The sequence below is a fragment of the Chelmon rostratus genome, chromosome 14 (genome assembly GCF_017976325.1).
Source record: "Chelmon rostratus isolate fCheRos1 chromosome 14, fCheRos1.pri, whole genome shotgun sequence".
Classification (NCBI taxonomy): Eukaryota; Metazoa; Chordata; class Actinopteri; order Chaetodontiformes; family Chaetodontidae; genus Chelmon; species Chelmon rostratus.
In genome coordinates, this window is record NC_055671.1 from 11,944,100 (window position 1) to 11,961,951 (window position 17,852).

General features: G+C 40.4%; 1 protein-coding gene across 1 annotated transcript; it reads right to left on the reverse strand.

Moving 5' to 3' along the window:
* Nucleotides 1-418: 418 nt before the first annotated feature.
* On the reverse strand, nucleotides 419-16,387 carry nectin1a (nectin cell adhesion molecule 1a). The gene is made up of 10 exons (XM_041952904.1): nucleotides 16,254-16,387; nucleotides 5,466-5,578; nucleotides 4,490-4,748; nucleotides 3,524-3,641; nucleotides 3,254-3,435; nucleotides 3,033-3,150; nucleotides 2,724-2,875; nucleotides 2,469-2,601; nucleotides 2,303-2,366; nucleotides 419-1,449 (listed from the first exon to the last, which is right to left on the reverse strand). The coding sequence occupies exons 1-10, from the start codon at nucleotides 16,303-16,305 to the stop codon at nucleotides 1,132-1,134; spliced, it is 1,509 nt and encodes a 502-aa protein (XP_041808838.1). The 5' UTR covers nucleotides 16,306-16,387; the 3' UTR covers nucleotides 419-1,131.
* Between the last annotated feature and the right edge of the window lie 1,465 nt (nucleotides 16,388-17,852).

Here is a 17,852-nt window from a genome sequence, read left to right on the forward strand (position 1 = left end):
AAACCTTTGACCTGCTGAAAAAAAAGTCAGGGAATGGCCAGATGTCTGTAGACAATCATCCTCTGGGGGACATGAACATCAGCATAAGATCTCACGACAATCCATCAAATATTTGAAATCTTTCATTTTTGAGCAACTGCTATCCATTGAGTCTCAACGCTAACATAAAAAAACACATCAGACCACCACCAGATTAGAGATGCCTCCAATAGAATTACTCTGAAACATTTTTGAGGAAAAAGTGTCCATTAGGCTTTTAATTGTTGATGCATATTGTATTGCAAAGGAAGAGTGGGTAAGTTTAAGTTCAGTTACTGTTCATACAAGTTAACATGATGATTTTTATTGAAATGCTAAAAATTCAAGGCTCATCAAACAACCAGTGTCAATGAATACTACAAACCACAGAAACCACAAATAGAAACATAAATTTCATAAATCAACAAAAATGTCTTCAGTGAATAAAAATGTGTTTTTCTTTGCAAAGAAAAACATAAATGATACAAAATACAACCACAGTAAAAGTATTACATCAGATCAGGAGGTAAAAGCAAAAGGTGGGGTGTGCTGTTTCTCAGTAAGGGGATCATCAGTGTGTACAACACAGGATTAGGAGAGTGGGCATACAGACAAAGTAGGAAACTATAGTCATTTTTTTATTTTCTCTTTTTTTTTCTTTACAAAATTATACCATAGTTATACCATAGAGGAGGTCAACCACATTGGACATCAAGAGATAATCCTATCCACTCAGTATCTTCCAAATGTAATACATCCACGCAATATGAATTCTTCCAATGACAGTCAAATCACCTTGAACTTGACCTTTCTCTATCCTAACACTTAAACTGGCTGGCAAGTATATGAAACATGGTTCAACAATCTTCCCTTTTCAAACAATAGATAACACAATAAAAGACAGGACAAAAGAGAGAAAGTGTTTCAAAATTGGACTTAATTCCCAGTCCAAAAACAAAAGCTGCATTGTCCTTTGACTTCCAGAGCCATCCACAATGGTGCAGACAGTGCGACACTGCCTGATAGTCCGCCGTTAAACAACAACCTCCTCTCGGCTTTAAATCGGGTTGTTTCCTCTGAGCTCTCGGAAGAGGTGTGAGTTGGTAACATTGTTCAGACATACTGCTCTTTGGGAAAAGTGTACGCTGCCACTCCCGGCGGAGGAGAGGACAGGCCCTGTACCGAGGGGTATTTAAAGATGGCCGTGGTGTGTGATGGAGGAGAGAAGGTGTTTTTTGATGTGGCGGTGCTGCTGCTGCTGTTGGTTGCAGTGGTTGGTTGTGAGGAGTGGTAGGGGTGCTGGGGCAGAAATGACAGCGGAGGGTTGATGGGAGGGGAGTACGGCTCTGGGTAGTCCTCCTTGTTACAGGCCAGTCTGTAGCTCACATAGTCTGCTGTGTTCGGAAGCTCTTCATAAAATCGTCCTGAATGCTGTGAAGAAATGAGAAACATATATTAAAAGACGTATCAAAATTAGAAACAATACACATACTCTATAACCGGTACGCACCAGATATTCTGTATATTGTTTGTTCCTGTGCATGCATATGAGGATGAGGACACCAGCACGCAGGCAGTGAAACAATAGCCAGCCCTCTGATGGTTTCATACTGTGATCTACAGGTGACAGTAACGTGCAAAGACACGTAGCATTGCACCAACAAAGACAGGAAAAAGACTGCTTGCAAGTAGACAAGGACGTAGGCAATGCAGATCTCTCACTGTTCCCTTAAAGGTCAGCACTGTGAAGACGGCGTGAAACTGGTCAACGGGCCAAATTCACATTCATGCACAGCACTCCATGAGAAAATCATCTGATTTTGGTCCAACATTTCACATAAATGACCGATGCCTTGCATGCATGCGTTCATATACATTATACATAGGATAGTACAGAAACTCCAATAGTGTTAAGACGGCCAGAGTGTTGTGCATCTCTTTACACAGTCATATTGTGGGGACTCGCCTTCCTTGTGGGGACTAAATGCATGTCCCCATAATGTAAATCATTACATTTTAGGGTGCAGACTTGGGGTGAGATTAGGTTCAGGTTTAGTTAAGGGTATGGCAAGTAGTGGTTATGGTAACGGTTAGGGTAAGTCTCCAGGAATGTAAGTCTTTGTAATGTCCACAAAGAAAATGAACCATGATGACAATGATGAGTCATGGCTCACCTACACCACCTCTTGAGGTGGTGTTTAGGAAACTAAATTCTTCACTGAAGCTCACTGGCAACTCTTTTGAATGTGTGATATGTAAATTACAAACACAACACACACGTTACCTGGATGTCATCTCCTGGTCTTTTCCTTACCGGCTGAGACAGTTTTCTGGATGGAGAGTCACTTCTGACCAAAGAGGAAAAGAGAATAAAAGACGGATGAGGAGGATTTTAATCGAGGATCCAAAGCATGTTGGGACAACAGAGGGATAAAGAACTGTCTACGTACGAGGAGTTGTCTTTTCTACTTCTTATTTTGAGCACCAGGACTGTGATAGTGATGCCCATGAGGACTCCAGCAGCCAGTAACAAGGCAATTACACTGATGACATCACCTGTTGCGATCTGCGGAAGTGGCTTTTCTAGAGAAAAAAAATACACACACACACACACTTATCAGTAAAGATCCAAATGAACAAATTTCTCTTCTTCCAATTTGCTCTTATCATCAAATCAGTTGACCCCACACTCCAGGTAAACCTACCTATGATGCTGACCTCCACAGAGCCTGACCGTGTCCCGATGCTGTTGGTTGCATCACACACGTAGGTGCCTTGCACGTCATATGTGACCGGCCCTTTAAAGGTAAGGACGTTGTCTCGGATCTCGGCATTGCTCGGTATGGAGCCATTAATCCTGTAGAATTTAAAGAAAATAAACTTAAAAAGTGAGCACAGAAGGTGTGTTGTCTACTGGTTTATGCGTATGTTGTGAAGCACTCTTGACGTAATCCATGAAGAGAAACCCTATTTTATGTTTCTCAAGTTAAAGACACAAGCAGAGTTGTACTCACAGTCTCCACTGATACAGAGAGACGGCAGGGTTGGCATCAGCTTGGCAGCTCAGCTGGACGTTCTCTCGGTTCAGATACCAGTTTCCATCAAACCCATCCACCGAAACATCTGGCTCATCTGGTGCACACACAAACATATACAACAGATATTTAGCTTGTAATTAATAATAAATAAATAACTCTGTAGTCATGCACTTATTGTTATGTGCGAGAGGACTTACACTGAATATCGAGGGTGACGCTGTCGGTGAAGACCTCCTCGTTGTAGGTCGTGACACAGGTGAGCGTCTCCTTGTGTGTTTCTCTGCTTGGCACCAAAATGTAGTCGCTCTGAACGGTGAACGTCCCGTCTGAGTTTCTGTACTCTCGGGTGGTCACCTCCCCCGGCACCCTCGTCTCCCACCTGATCATGTCAACGAGGAATGAGTGCCACAGAGACACGTAGATGTACGCTAATTTGTTGTTAACCACACATAAACGCACATACACACCTGATGGTACCAGGTGGTTTTCCATTGGCAGAGACGCAGGTGGCCACTGGAGTTTTCAGATTGGATGAACGAGCCACCAGCGTCGGCGTGGACAGACTCATCTGAGTTGTTGGCCGAACTGAGGTAATGAAAACAAACACAAGCACTGAGTTATTGTTGGCATTAGAATGTCTTTAAAGCGTGATGAATGTAATATTCAACATGCGACGTGCTGACATGTAAAAAAGTCGGAAGTTAAATAAGCAGGTGGCTTGGAGTGAATGGTATAAAGACAGAATTTTACAAAGTATCACATCATTATTTACTATCTACAGGTAATTCTCACCCCATGTAAAGCAGACTGAAATTAAAGGTGACATCAAGAAAAATGACTGTCACATAATTTTCTGCAACATAACATACATTTTTTATTTTTTCATCAAAATCACAACCTTTCTACATTCAAACAGTTTACGGTATTATTACTTTGGAAGTGGCAGCTTGGCAAAAAATTAGTCCTTCAAAATAGAACATTTCTACATCAGTTCGTATTCATTTAAAAGAATAGTTCAACATTGTTGGGAATAAGCTTATTTGCTTATACCGAGAGCTGGGTGAGATGATTAATGATACTCTCATGTGTACGCTAAATATAAAGCTAGAGCGAGGAGATGATTAGCTTAGCTTAGCACAAATCCTGGAAATGGGGAATCAGCTAGCTTTGCCCTGTCGAATGTTAAAATATCTGCCCACCAACACGTCTAAAGCTCTTTTATGAACACATTATATCTTGTTTGTTTATTCTGTACAAAAGCTGAGACTCGACCACACCCGCCCCTCCAAAAAAACAATACATGTTCATAACACATTTAAATTAATAACATAGCCACAGATTTTCAAACAGAACTTCATCCTGCAACTTCACATTCAACATCCTCTGTCTTATTTGATTAACGATCATCAACTGATCATCGCACGCTGTCTTACCGTATACGGTGAGGTTAACCGTGTTTTCTCGGTTCCCTGCGGGGAACGTGGTGTATTCACAGATGTACGTGGCCTCGTCAGAGAGGCGGAGCCCGGAGAAGGTGATGGTGGTGTCTTCAAGCGTCGGAGTCCGTCGCCTCACCGCTCCGTTCTTGAAGGTGACGCGGTCCCTGTAGGGCGGGGCCACGGACACACCCAGGGAGGGATTAGCGATTGCCACGTTCTGCTTGGTGCCGTTCACCAGTTTCTGCCATGTTACCTTGAGAAAGAAGGATGGATGAAATGTTACACTAGTTGTTTTAGGAGATCTGGGCCTACATGGTTCACACTATCATTTTTTTTGTCATCTTGTTTCTGTGTGTCCTGCATGTGAAGCCTCTGATTTTGGTCTGATGTTTGTTGCTGAACAGATCGTGAATAGTGGGTTGTAGAACGTGCAGTTTTTTGTCCACCTGGCAGCAGTAGAAACAAGTTCAGTATTTCCTCTTTTATCTCTTCCCTGCTCCTGAGGGAAATATCTGGCTCTGTAGCTGTTAAATGCTCCACTGTGTGCACCACCTAGTTGCTTACTGTGTCGGTCTGCAGTTTGGTGCTGAGCAGGTGGTGTACAGTGGGTTGTACAAAGCCTGCTGCAGACAAATACTTGTTAGGAGGCTCTATAAAGGCGAGGGGAGCTGCAGATTTGGAGAATCATTTTCTGTAGGTCCATCATGAGGCTCGCCCTCTTTCACATGTCACATTGTTTCCATGTTCCACAAAATATTGATTATAGCTGCTTTAAGTCAACTTTCATTGCAGGTTGTTTAAGAAATCAGTTCTTCTGAAAGCTGAATATAATCGTTATTTAATTGTTTTTGCTGATTAATGTGGAATTTGGAAGGCATGTATTATATTTAATTCATATATACATTTAATCAACATTTTAATGTGCATACACTTGGGTGTGTTCCACGTGTTCAGGCAGGCGACTAAATACCTGGGAGATTTTGACAGGCGGGGAGCTGTTGATGAACCGACAGCGAAGATCCACCTTCGAGCCAACATACCCTGATTTCCCATCATCCATTTCCACAGTCTGGCCATTTATTCCTGGAGAACAAACACAACAAGTTGAAAAAAGACTTTAAAAAATACGTTCACCTATGCAGGGCACGCACACACACGTGCGCGCACACACACACAAATACAGACACGCTGGCAGCGTCAGACTGGCATGCTTTAAGCTGTTCACAGTCAGCACAGCATGTTGAGCTGATAAAGTGAGCTGAGCTGTCAAAGGTGATAGAGTTCAGCGGCGTGAGAGGTGAGCGCAGGTCAAAGGTCATGGATTAGAGTGAGGTATAAATAAGCACGATTTGTTTGGTTACTGTTCCCACTGACTTACTGATCCCCTTTACCAAATCCACAGCAGACACACGCCCACTTCTGCATGTACACAAGTCACGTGTGTTTACTTGAATTTGTCAGATATACTGTGGTGGAATGTAACTAAGTACATTTACTCAAGCACTGTCCTTCAGTACAAATTTACTCCTCATGCCACTTTCGACTTTTACTCCACTACAAAATATGACACAAGCAGTTGGTTGACAGGAAATTTATTGGCAGCTATCATTAGTAATTTCAATTTCATTCAAAAATACCAAAAGATTTTCGGTTCCAGCTTCTCAAGTGTGAGGATTTGTTGTTTTTCCATTATATTACTGTTTTAATTTTGAGGTTTGGACTGTTGGTTGAGCAAAACAAGAACTGTGCATATGTCACTCTGGGCTTTGGGCAATTGTGATGACAATTCTCAATATTTTCAGAATTTTTACAAACCAAACAATCAAAGATGAATCCATAATGAAAATAGTCCCATACAAAAAAATTGAGGTGGAGCTCAACCAACAGTAAATCCTTTATATAAACATAATAATTATACTTTATTTTCTTGATTCTATCAATATTAGTAGTATTTTTACGGTGCAGTATTAGTACTTTATTCAAATAAAGGATCTGAATATAAAGTAAAATTACTGTAATTCATTATGCAGGATAAAGAATAATGATGGTACACTGAACAAAACAGTTCAGAACAATGGCTGCTCTCATTATCATGTACACATGGTTACACACACACACACACACACACACACACACACACACACACACACAAACAGCTAAATAAACTTCATTGTACCTCACTCACTCACCATTAAATCTAAAGATGTTCAGATGACAAGCAAACTCTAATGACACACATGCTCGCTTCATACTCCAATCTTATTACATGACAGCAACCTCACAGAGATATCAAAGCCCTCATACAATCATGCTTTCGTCAACTTTGGAAAATCTCTAAAAAACAATCTTCTGTGCTTTCATTCCATCATGGCTAGATTACTGCAACTCCCTTTTCTCTGTCTGCAGCAAAAAGTCTGTCTCCTCTCTACAGCTAATCCATAATGCAGCCGCCAGGATTTTAACAGGTATCAGAAAGCTAGAGCACATTAAAGCTATCCTTTCATCCTTTCACCCGCTGCCTATTCGCTGATTTCAGAGTTCATTTTAAAATTTTATGTATCACTTTTGAAGCCCGGAGCGGTGTGGCTCCAAACTTTTTACTCCACATGCGCTGTCACGGACCCTGAGGTCCTCAAATGTTGACCTCCTGATGGTCCCTAAATCCAGGCTGAAAAACAAAGGTGACCGAACGTTTACCATTAGGACCCCCGGCCTCTGGAGGTGATTGGGATCGCTAAATCTTTCTCTTTATTTAAGTTCCCTCTTAAAACGCACTTTAATAGTCTAGTTTCCTCTCATTCTCTATCTTCCCTTCCACAACATTTGTTCTATTTCTTGTCATGTTTGATGTTTTAGTGCTGATTATATGATGGTGATATTTTTCTTACTGTTTTTATTTTGATGTTTTTACCCTGTAAAACACATTGTAAACCCTGTTTGGAAAGACATGACGTAAATAAAGTTTTATTATGATCATTATATTTTTATCATTATATTAATCATCTTTGATTAAAATATCAAGATCTGGCCTATCAACATTTCTTTATCATTACCAACTGTTTTTGAAGAAATCCCCTGATTTCTTTAGTTAATCTTTTTCAAATCCCATCTTTCTCTTAACGTGGCAGCAGTCAAACAGCATAAAAGTGCTGAAGAGATGGAAATGCATCCAGACATGCCCACTGCTGTCAATTCACTCATTGTAAAAAGTATAACTTTGTTTTAAAATTCTCTAAGATATAAAAGTTTTCTCACTATATGTATTTATAATGTCTTTTATTCTTATTAATAGGGGAGAATATCCCTTTTTAATGAAAATGTTCATTAAAACTTGAAACTTTCACTTGAAACCTGGTGAATACTGACTCATAATGGCAAAATAAAAGCTTTTCAACACCTAATCAATTTTTCAGATTAATCTCACAAAGAATTGATGAAGACTACTCCAAAGACCTCCTGAGCATCCTCTCGGAGTCTAGCAACAGGAAATTAAAGACACTGCTGCAAATAGAAAATAATGCATCAAAACCTTTGACAATATATGTCATTATAGAAGCAGTCATTTCTGAAAGTCTTGGGTGAGCCTGAAGATGAGATTTGATAAGACATCGTTTACCTCCAGACCTTTTCTTTAGCTGGTTACTTCTCTCAAACATTTAATGCCAAAACCCACACGAAAATAGAAATGTTATTATATGAATATGATGCTGAATGAGACAGTGTGAATGTAACCCATACCCAGGGGTGATGTCCATGTTTGACATATTGTATTTTTGTGTTTAAATAGATACAATAAGGTACCATAGTTCAGAGTTCATCGTGCAGTCCAATATTTCCGTATTATTAATGGAGGAAAATTGATCGTCCATCAGTGCCCTCGTCTAGTCTCCATCACAGAGGCAAACATTTAAAAACGCCCCAGGCCGAAAGCGCAGACACCAAAACTAAAGCTGTTCATCCCCCTGACACGGTCCTCTTAACCATGAAGTAATGCTCTGACCCACAAACAGTATTTTATCATCCCAGTGTTTGTGTCAGGGCTGTGCAAGAGCTTCCTCAAGCAAATATGACATTTCCTGCAGAGTCACAAAACACAATGACTGAACAACAGCTTCCTGTTGCATTATTTGGAAAGGCTTGATAAAACTGTGATTATTAGAGGAGGATATATTAAATAATACAATAAATTGTGACATGTTCTCTTGTGATTCATTATGGATACACTGGCAACAGTTTTATGATATATTCTCTTGTGATTTATCATCAGAAAGTACACCAGTGGGTACATAAATATAAGAAAACATATCATGTCTTTTACATTTTTGTTGTAAAAGCAGAAGTTCCTTTCCTTCTGGCATTTTAAATCTTGTTTTCCTGTAGTTAAGCATAGTTTTTTTTCTGTGCTTGCTGTTCTGTTGCAAGAAGACTGGGTGTTACATGAGGACTTTTCCTCATGCAGTGTAATGTGTAGTTGAACAGTTTTCAGAGAGCACTTGTAAGAAAATAATGTAGGTTTACAAATCCCTCTAGCAGCTGCATCATTTATTATGACTCATGGGTCAACAAAACATCAGATTATTATCTCATTATTATGAGACTGCTGATTACTTCCCGTTTTGGACTGAAAGTCAACACTGGTTTCTTTAAACATTTCATTTTAATCCGAACCATGCATTTTCCCTTTTCCTGACCCTAGCCAAGTCATATTTGTGCCAAACCTAACGATTTCACACATTAAAATCTGTTTACAACTAGTTTACCGAAACTGTCTGCATCGTGGGTATCGTTGCTGCCAGTTTTTTTTTTAACTATCTGTCTTGAGCCCTCTTCTTCACTCTTAGAACTCTCTTTGCTATAGCCGTTACAGGTTTTCCCTGAAAACATTTTGTTGTTGTTATAATTTTGAGGGCGCAGACATGTGATATTGTTTTGCTGATATGAACATCTGATTAAAAAACAGGATTACATGTGTTGTTCTGGGGGCAGTTACGAATGATATATTTTGTTGTTCAGTTTGTATGATGACAATAAACAACATGCTTCCCAGTCACTATCCATGAGAACTGTCTGTACGTCCTGCAGGTACTCTACTGATAGGCTTGCTTAATATGTGGTGTGCCCTAGGGGTCAATTCTGGGTCCATTCCAATTCTCTTTCTTTAAACCTTTTATCATTCTTGTACTGACGATGCACAGCATTACCCTCTGCTGTTACATTAGGCCTCCCTCTAAATCACAGAGAATCATTGCTTCAGTCCAGATACTTTTCAGTTAGGCAACATTAAAAGGCTTCACGCTAAAGCCTTGAAAAAAGCCCTCTGTGCTTTTACTACATCACAGCTTGATGGCTGTAACACCTGGTTCACCTGCTGGGTCAATTCGAACTAGTTCAGGACTCTGTACCACGACATCTAACAGAACCAAGACATGTAGTACACATTACATACTTTCAACTGATCTGAACAGATCTATTAGCATTAGGGTTGATCTTTTAGATGTTAGTCCTGACTTACAAGGCATTACAATTTGAGCCCCCTCTGAACTTAAAATACTTAAGAACGAACTTCTTTAAATTTTCAGAGAAGCAGAATCAGTGGTGAAATTTGAATTGTATTTATTTTCATGAACACCTTCCTACATTAATTATGACATCAAATTAAATTCTAACTGATCACACTCAAGAGAAACAGGAGAAGTCTGCAAAAAAAGATGGACAGAGAAACAACAGACCAATTTCCTGTAGTTTTTAGCACGTCTTTAAGTTAGAGAGAGATAAAAGTTAATTTAGATTCTGTAGACCATGACCTGATAGGGAGGGAGGAGTCCTGGGATCTAACGTTAGAAATGGCATCATATCTCTGAATGACAGAACAACAATGTGTCGAATAAAGGTCAACCACAGACTGAGCCTGTGCGAGGATAGAGAGTCAGTCAGCTCTCAAATGCAGCAAAGAATCGAGGTTGTTTCAAATTCTCAAATCTCCCTGAACACCGAGCAAGCAGGTTCAACTTCACATAAACCAGGAAAGGTCAGACACCAGCAGAAGAATGTAACCTATCTTAAGGTCTAGTTCTGAAACGAAAAACAGAGCGGTGTGGACAATAATGTTTATTCTGCGGGGCTTGAATGTCACTCTGTGCTCTTAAAACTAACCTAAGACCTGCGAAATTTGAAAGAATGTGTTGATGCTTTCACTGGTTTCATAGGTTGCACTGAGCTATAAAATCTGTATCTCACCCAAAAGTCACAAGAGTCAAATTCAGCTAATGGTGCACTGAATCTTGGTATTTATTTCTAATTGATTTATGAGACGCAAAATGCACAGAGAAAAGGCACAGCATGTTCGTGCTTAGTTTCCCATCACCTGAAAGCTCAAAACAGGAAGCCAAAGCCTCGATTAAATTAAGATGATAAGAGAATGCATTAATTCCCTTGATAGATTTGTTTGGTCTTGGCTTTTTATCTAAATCTGCAGAAAAAAAAGCGTTTAATATGTAAAAATGAATTTATAGTACATTTGTGCATGTTCCATGCATGCAAGCGTGCACTCAAAGGCTTGGGAATGCAGATAGACCTCTTAAAACCCCTCTGCCCTGCTGACATCAATCATCAAAAATATGACCAACATCCTCACATGTCATGTACAAACTGAGCCATATGTGTGTTTGGTTATATTAATAAGGGTTTTTTTTTATGAGATCAGGAGTTCACTGTGCCTTACACGCCCACTTTTATAAACCACTGTGTGTGTCTGCGTGGGTCATTGGGAAGGAAGAAGGCCAGCAGTGGGAGTAGATTACAGCATTTAGGATATTAAAGTGCATTTACATCAGATAATTTATGGTCCATTTGCTGCTGTATGTATGGAAAGCTCACAATTAAAACATGCTTTAGCTGAAATATTGTGGATTCAGTCCTTACAAATTGGTTGTCTCCAAACTGATAAGAAATACCTTGTGTTATTGCTATTATAATTTTAATGCTTCTTTGGGGTCTATTGCTGTTGTTTGATTGCGACTATTCCACAATACCACAGAAATACTTAATGTGATCATACTAAACTGAGAATTTGGCTGATTGAAATTTTGCTGTTTTGTGGATGTTTCTTTGATAATTTGAGGCTCGGCTACACCAGACATTGAATATTATAGACCAAACAAAGTCTTTATTAAATGCATCATGTCAGATTCATCTCAGTAGTAAAATGTCAAATTAGATGTATAACAGTCCCCTGAACTTGTTGTGGTGGACCTTTCACCATTATTTACCCAAATAGCTTCTTGTGTTTATATCACAAAACTTAATCCATTTGAACAAAATGTTGCCAGTAAATGAAACCCAGGCAGCATATTACATTTCCTCAAAATCATATTAGCTGATGGAAAATAAATCTATATCTACATAATCGGTAGAAGACGGGGTTAGAACATCAGAACAGAAGACGCTGCCTGGATGCAGAGTGGAACGTCGGTACCTCTGCATTCTGCATGGGACGTTCAGGGGGAGCAACATTTTAATTACTGAAACAGCAAAAGATGATTGACGGTTCGGTTTCCTGTTGAACTGCTGACAAGATATTGATCATGATAATGTTCAGAATCAGAGTGTTGGACCAGTCTTCTCATCTGACCCTCGTAAAGAAAGCAAATAAGCTTATTTCCTAAAATGTCAAAACCACTCTCTTAAAGGATGCTCTCTAGGAAGCTGTGGTGCATTAATGGCCCCTCGTCCACCCTCTGCTCATGGTTAACATGGGAAAACCAAAGATCTTCCTCATTGAATACAGATCAGCCACATTAACGAGTCAGGCTGTAAACTCTGCCAGTCCTGCTTTACATCAGGGCCGTGCAAAACTTTTCACTTGTGTTTGATGTATTTGTCTGAACTGAACTATCCTTCACACACACACACACACACACACACACACACACACACACACACACACACACACACATCCCACTGAGAGTCCCCCCTTCTGAGCTCTATTGCTGAGCTGATTAGGGGCTTTAGGTGAGGGCAGAAGAGAGAGAGCCTCCATCTCTGTGGCACACACACACACACACACACTATTTCATATCTTGCTGGCCCACATCTCTCCCACCATGTGTCCATTCACATTCTTCTATTGTTTGGAGTATGGGAAATGACCTCACCAGCCCTCATGACAATATTCCATAAACAGCAGCACACAAGCGAGTGACGACCATGGGAGGGTAACAAAAACAATGGCAGCATTGTTTCACACTTGAATGTGTAACATGCAAGAAGAGCGAGAGCATCACAGCTGGGCTTTTTGTTGACATGCCGAGTGGATATCCTCCATCTTTCTTCCTCATACTCATTAGGCCATTTTTAACCTTTTCTCACGTGTGTGTGAGTTTGTGTGTGGGGTTTTTCCTTTTGCTCTAGGCTGGTAGGATAAAGGAAGGGAAAAGGTGCATTTAGCTTCATTATTTCCCCGTTTCCAGGTTTGGGCATACAACAATAAAAATATGTATATATATATTTTTAAATCAACATTTATTTAAGCAAGAAAGCCTCATTGATTGATTGAAAAAATGTGTTTTTCAATTTCAATCCTAGCAACAACCTGCTGTAAATGGCACATTTAAAATAACAAAAGAGCTGCGTAAACAGTTTGCTGCAAGCCAGTGAATCTGTGAAGCTGAGAGTTGCTTTTAGCTAAATTAAACTAAACTATTGGCATGCTACCATGCTCACAAAGACAATGCTAACACACTGGTGTTCAGCAGGTATAAAGTTTAACGTGTTTACTATCTGGTTTGCTAATCAGCAGTAGCAGACAACAGACATTGGCATCCATAGAGTCATGCTGCTAGCATGGCTAAAATAATAAGGACCAGTCTCATGAGACTAACACACCAAGATTAAAAAATGTCCCACAAATCAAGTTATTTGGGCAGATTAGTGCTTCTTTAAATTTTTGTCTTAATAATTTGAAACAAGGAAACCTAAACCTGTAATTGCTGCACAGAGGATAGATAGAAAAAGGGATTTGAACCAAAAATGCAAAAGTTTATTTGCCCAAATCTAATAGAAAATTGGAAAAGAAAGCAGAGCTGTTCTGCAACATTGGCACCAAGTCAGTATGACTAGTGTTTACAAACAAGACTGAAACTATGAGGCTGACATCATTATCTGCAGTAGTGCTGTTAGTGAAGATCGGCACGTTAAACTGCAACGTTTCAAGGCTGAACAAACTACATCCACCTTCAGCCTCGCTCACTTGGCTACCAGAAGGCCACAGACACTAAAAATCCGACCACGTGCGACAGACGAGAAAATGAAAAGCACACAGAGAGAAAGAGGAGAGGACAGATTAACTGTTTAATCTTTAGGCCATCAAATCTGTGATTGATCGGGGATTATACACTGTGTTTGTGTCTTTGGCCTTGTGACTTACATGTAGGGAAGCCTGAAGCGAAGCAAAAACCTGCTGACACACGCACGAAAACACACACAATGCCCGAAGAAAAATCTTGCTGGTGCAAAACTAAGTTTAGCCTGGAGGAGACGGAGGTTCAGCTGGTTTGTGATATGACTGTATACCTGTGACTAGGCTGTAAATTAACATAGCAGCTCTATTTAACGATCTGAAGCAAAATATGGCACAGCAGACAACTTCACCAACAACTGACAGCTGACTTTCGGACATCCACTTTGCCAAATTATGTGCACTCCTTTCCATTTTTGCCAGTTGAGATGGAGAAAACGCTTCTCCTCCTATCATTTTTCCCTGAATCGATAATAATAATAATCTGTCATTGTTTTTGACTTAGATCCAGGTGCACACGCGGGTATATGTACATGTGCATGTTTGTGTGGGTGTGTAATCTCTGTGGCACTGCAGGAACGTGGAGTGTGCACTTGGCCGGTGTTCAGCGGGCAGCTCACAGGATTATGATGACTGTTGCTGCTGCATCTGTGTTTTGGGGACATGAGAGGAGAATAAAAACCAGAGAGAGAGAGAGGAGATGGAGAGAAATGAAGGAAATGTCCATGGAGGAAGATCAACGGACTGAGAGGGGAAAAAAAAACAGGCTTCAAACGGGCCGATTCTGGAGAGGGGGCTGCAGGAAGACAGAGACAAACAAAAGAAGACGAGGACAGAAGGGTTGTGTGTTTGTGCTGGATTATTTCTGCGGGGTAGCGTCTGTGTGTTCCAGCTGTGGACAGTGGATTATGCAAAAATTCATGAGGACGCCTGTCTGTCAGTCTCAGTCAGCCCTTTTTCGCCTGTCTTCCTGCAGTGGAGGATTGCAAACTTTTATGTGTAATGGAAAACACATCATTGACTACCTGTGACAGCACTCTCATCAGCCTGCTGGGGCAGCCTTCCACAGACCTGTGGGGGTGCTCTGAGTCTGCACCAGCCAAGAGACGACAGATACACTGCAGCAACAGTCAGCAGGCTGAGACTTCCTTGGCAGCGATCATGTTGTTACACCCTTCCTGCTCCCTGTGCAGCTCTAATCCACTGCTCTGTCCTTCAGCATGACAATCCTACACACATGGCGTGGCCTCACACTTAGTAATAACACAGACACACATGTATGCACAGCAGCAAATTACTGCCCAGCATGCACGGGGGGCTTATCACGGACTGAGTGAAAAAAGCAATCACAACAGATGTCACAGCAGCTCAACACATCCGTATCCCTCCACAATTGCTTTTGTCATTGTGTAATACTATATGTATACCACCCCCCGAACGATATACCAACGATATATACTCTGATGCCAGCTGTACGTTTGGCCTCAGCTTAGTGTGATCACACAGCTGCACCTGTTACAATGAGGAGTATGAAGAGTTAGTCCATTCATTCAAGCATGCGCACGCACACACACAGTAAGATGTGAGGGTGCCATCTGCAAGAGACGGCCACATCTTAGTGTGATTACACCAGTGCACCTGCTGCAAACAGGCGTGTTTGGTTCGACACTGTGTACTGTCAGTCTGACTGAAATGGTCTGATTTGACTTGTGCACTGGTGAGGAGCAGGTCAGGTAGTTTCAGTGATTAAATAATTTGCATATGCAGATGAGAGGAGTTTGATGCTCTGAGTTGCACTGAATGGAGCAAAGCTGCAGAGCAGCAAACATGACAACAAACATTAGTGAAGTGAAAATTATTGACCACAGTACATCAGGAATTGGCTATCAAATTTTAAAAACTCATATCTCATAGGAATGTTAGTAAATGACTTACTGATGCTTCATAGATGAGCTATAAGCATTAATAAGAACTCTTGGGTTGCCAGGTTGTGAAAAATATTACTAACATTTGTACCTGTGGACAAACATCCAAATGGATTTTTCACAACTTGGCAACCCAAACATTTTTCTTATTAATGTCTTAAAACAGACCCAGAAAACAATAGCCACATATTTGTTTATCATGAATTAATTACAACATATAAACCTTTTATCAAGGGTGACTTGAGAAAGCGGTAACTAATTAATCAAAATAAAAGCCGAAACCTAAAAGTCCACCTTTAATTTGCCGAGATATGTGTCAGACTGACTTCAGACTTTATTTACACATAATGTACAATTTACTAGATGCATATTCGTGATACTGAATTGTTTTTTCTGCACAATCTTACTGTCCTACTTCTTTGAGATGGTATAGATTTGATACAGGGACATGAATCATGTCTTTCACCAGTGTCACATCACTATTATTTAACAGGTGCTTTAAAAATTTTAAAATATTTTTAAAAACTGAGCAGCCTACCTGGAATAACACAGGTTGCTATCAGGAATATCCAAAATCCCGCGTTGTCCATGCCCGAACCACCGGTGCCAGCTTCTCGCCGTGCTTAAATTCCCAGTGTGGACTCGTTTTACGCCTCCTGCCTCCCTGACGGAACACACGGTAGCAGGTTCAGCCTCAGCTCTGTGAGTCAGAGCCCAGTCAGGTCTCCATGTGCGCTGCAAACCCAGCACGCGCTCCTCCAACCCTGAAAAGCTTTCTCAAACTTGTCTCCGCGCCCTGTTTCACTTTTTTCTTCCTCCCACTCTAATTCCGACCTCCCTCTGACTGGAAACGGGGCTGCAGCAGTCTCTGTCCGGCTGAGGCTTGGCGGGGATAAAGCAGCTTAACGCGTGGGCAGATTATTTCTGAGATAGCCTACCCCCAGTCCCGACCGACAACTATCTGTCACCGTGCGAGGGCTGAGCTGAGCAACCCGCCGCCGGCTGCACACGAAAAGGCGCCGTCAGGCTTTTAAATGAGCAGACTCAATGAACGCAATTAGGGGCCTCGACAGGGGCGAAGCTGCAGGAATGAGCTCCCACTGACTGCTGCAGAATTAGCCTAATTTTGCTCTGAATATCATATCCTCACACTTATAATAATGTCATCAACATATGCAATAATTCAGATGGGCTGTGCAATAACTCAGAGTATATTATTTAGTATGCATATTGTATAGGGCATTATTCCAATGTTAATTGGAATTGATTATTATTATTATTATTATTATTATTATTATTAGTAGTAGTAGTAGTAGTAGTAGTACATCAGATATATATACACATAGTTTATATTTTAACATTTTCATATTCCATGTTGTTTACTATTTTGGATAGTGTACATATTTGTACACATTTCTGATGTGTTTTTTGTGTTCTCTAAGACTTTCTTATTTCCTTGTCTTTTTTTAAATTCCTGTTTGGAGCAACTGCAACCGACCCAATTTCCTCTGGGGGATCAATAAAGTACTCTGATTCTGATTCTGTCTCCTTTCCTCATGCAGAGGGCAGCAAACAGCACATCAGCCAACCAGAAGTGAGTTTTTACAAGCTAGAGACATCCACAGTATTTGCAAAAACAGATACCTTTTTCATTTATTTTCTTAAGTGCACTTCAGCAAATATCACTGGTGTTGGTTTATTCATTATGTATGTAAATGTAAAATACATTTAAGGGGTCTCGAAGATAACACAGCCTTGTGTTTAGGAGTCAAAGCCCAAAGTATACTCATTCTCATATCGAAACCTGAAATCAAAATCAAACTATGTTGAACTTATGCGATCTATCAGCGTGTGATGCACAAGGGTGACAAAATTCTGATAATTTCACTATTTACTAAAACTAATTATCAAAATATGCCCACAGTTTTCTCCATGACACCTCAGACTACATAGATAATAAATAGATTAATGCTAAATAAATAAACAGAAATGGTAAAATTGACACTAGTGGCCTTATATGGCATTGTATAGCCTGAGGTTACCCAGAAGGTAACCCTGCAGCCTTGTTGCATGCAAATTGACATGCAACACACTTAACATTCAGTGGCAACATTAAGTGTACTTAGGAGTTTGACAT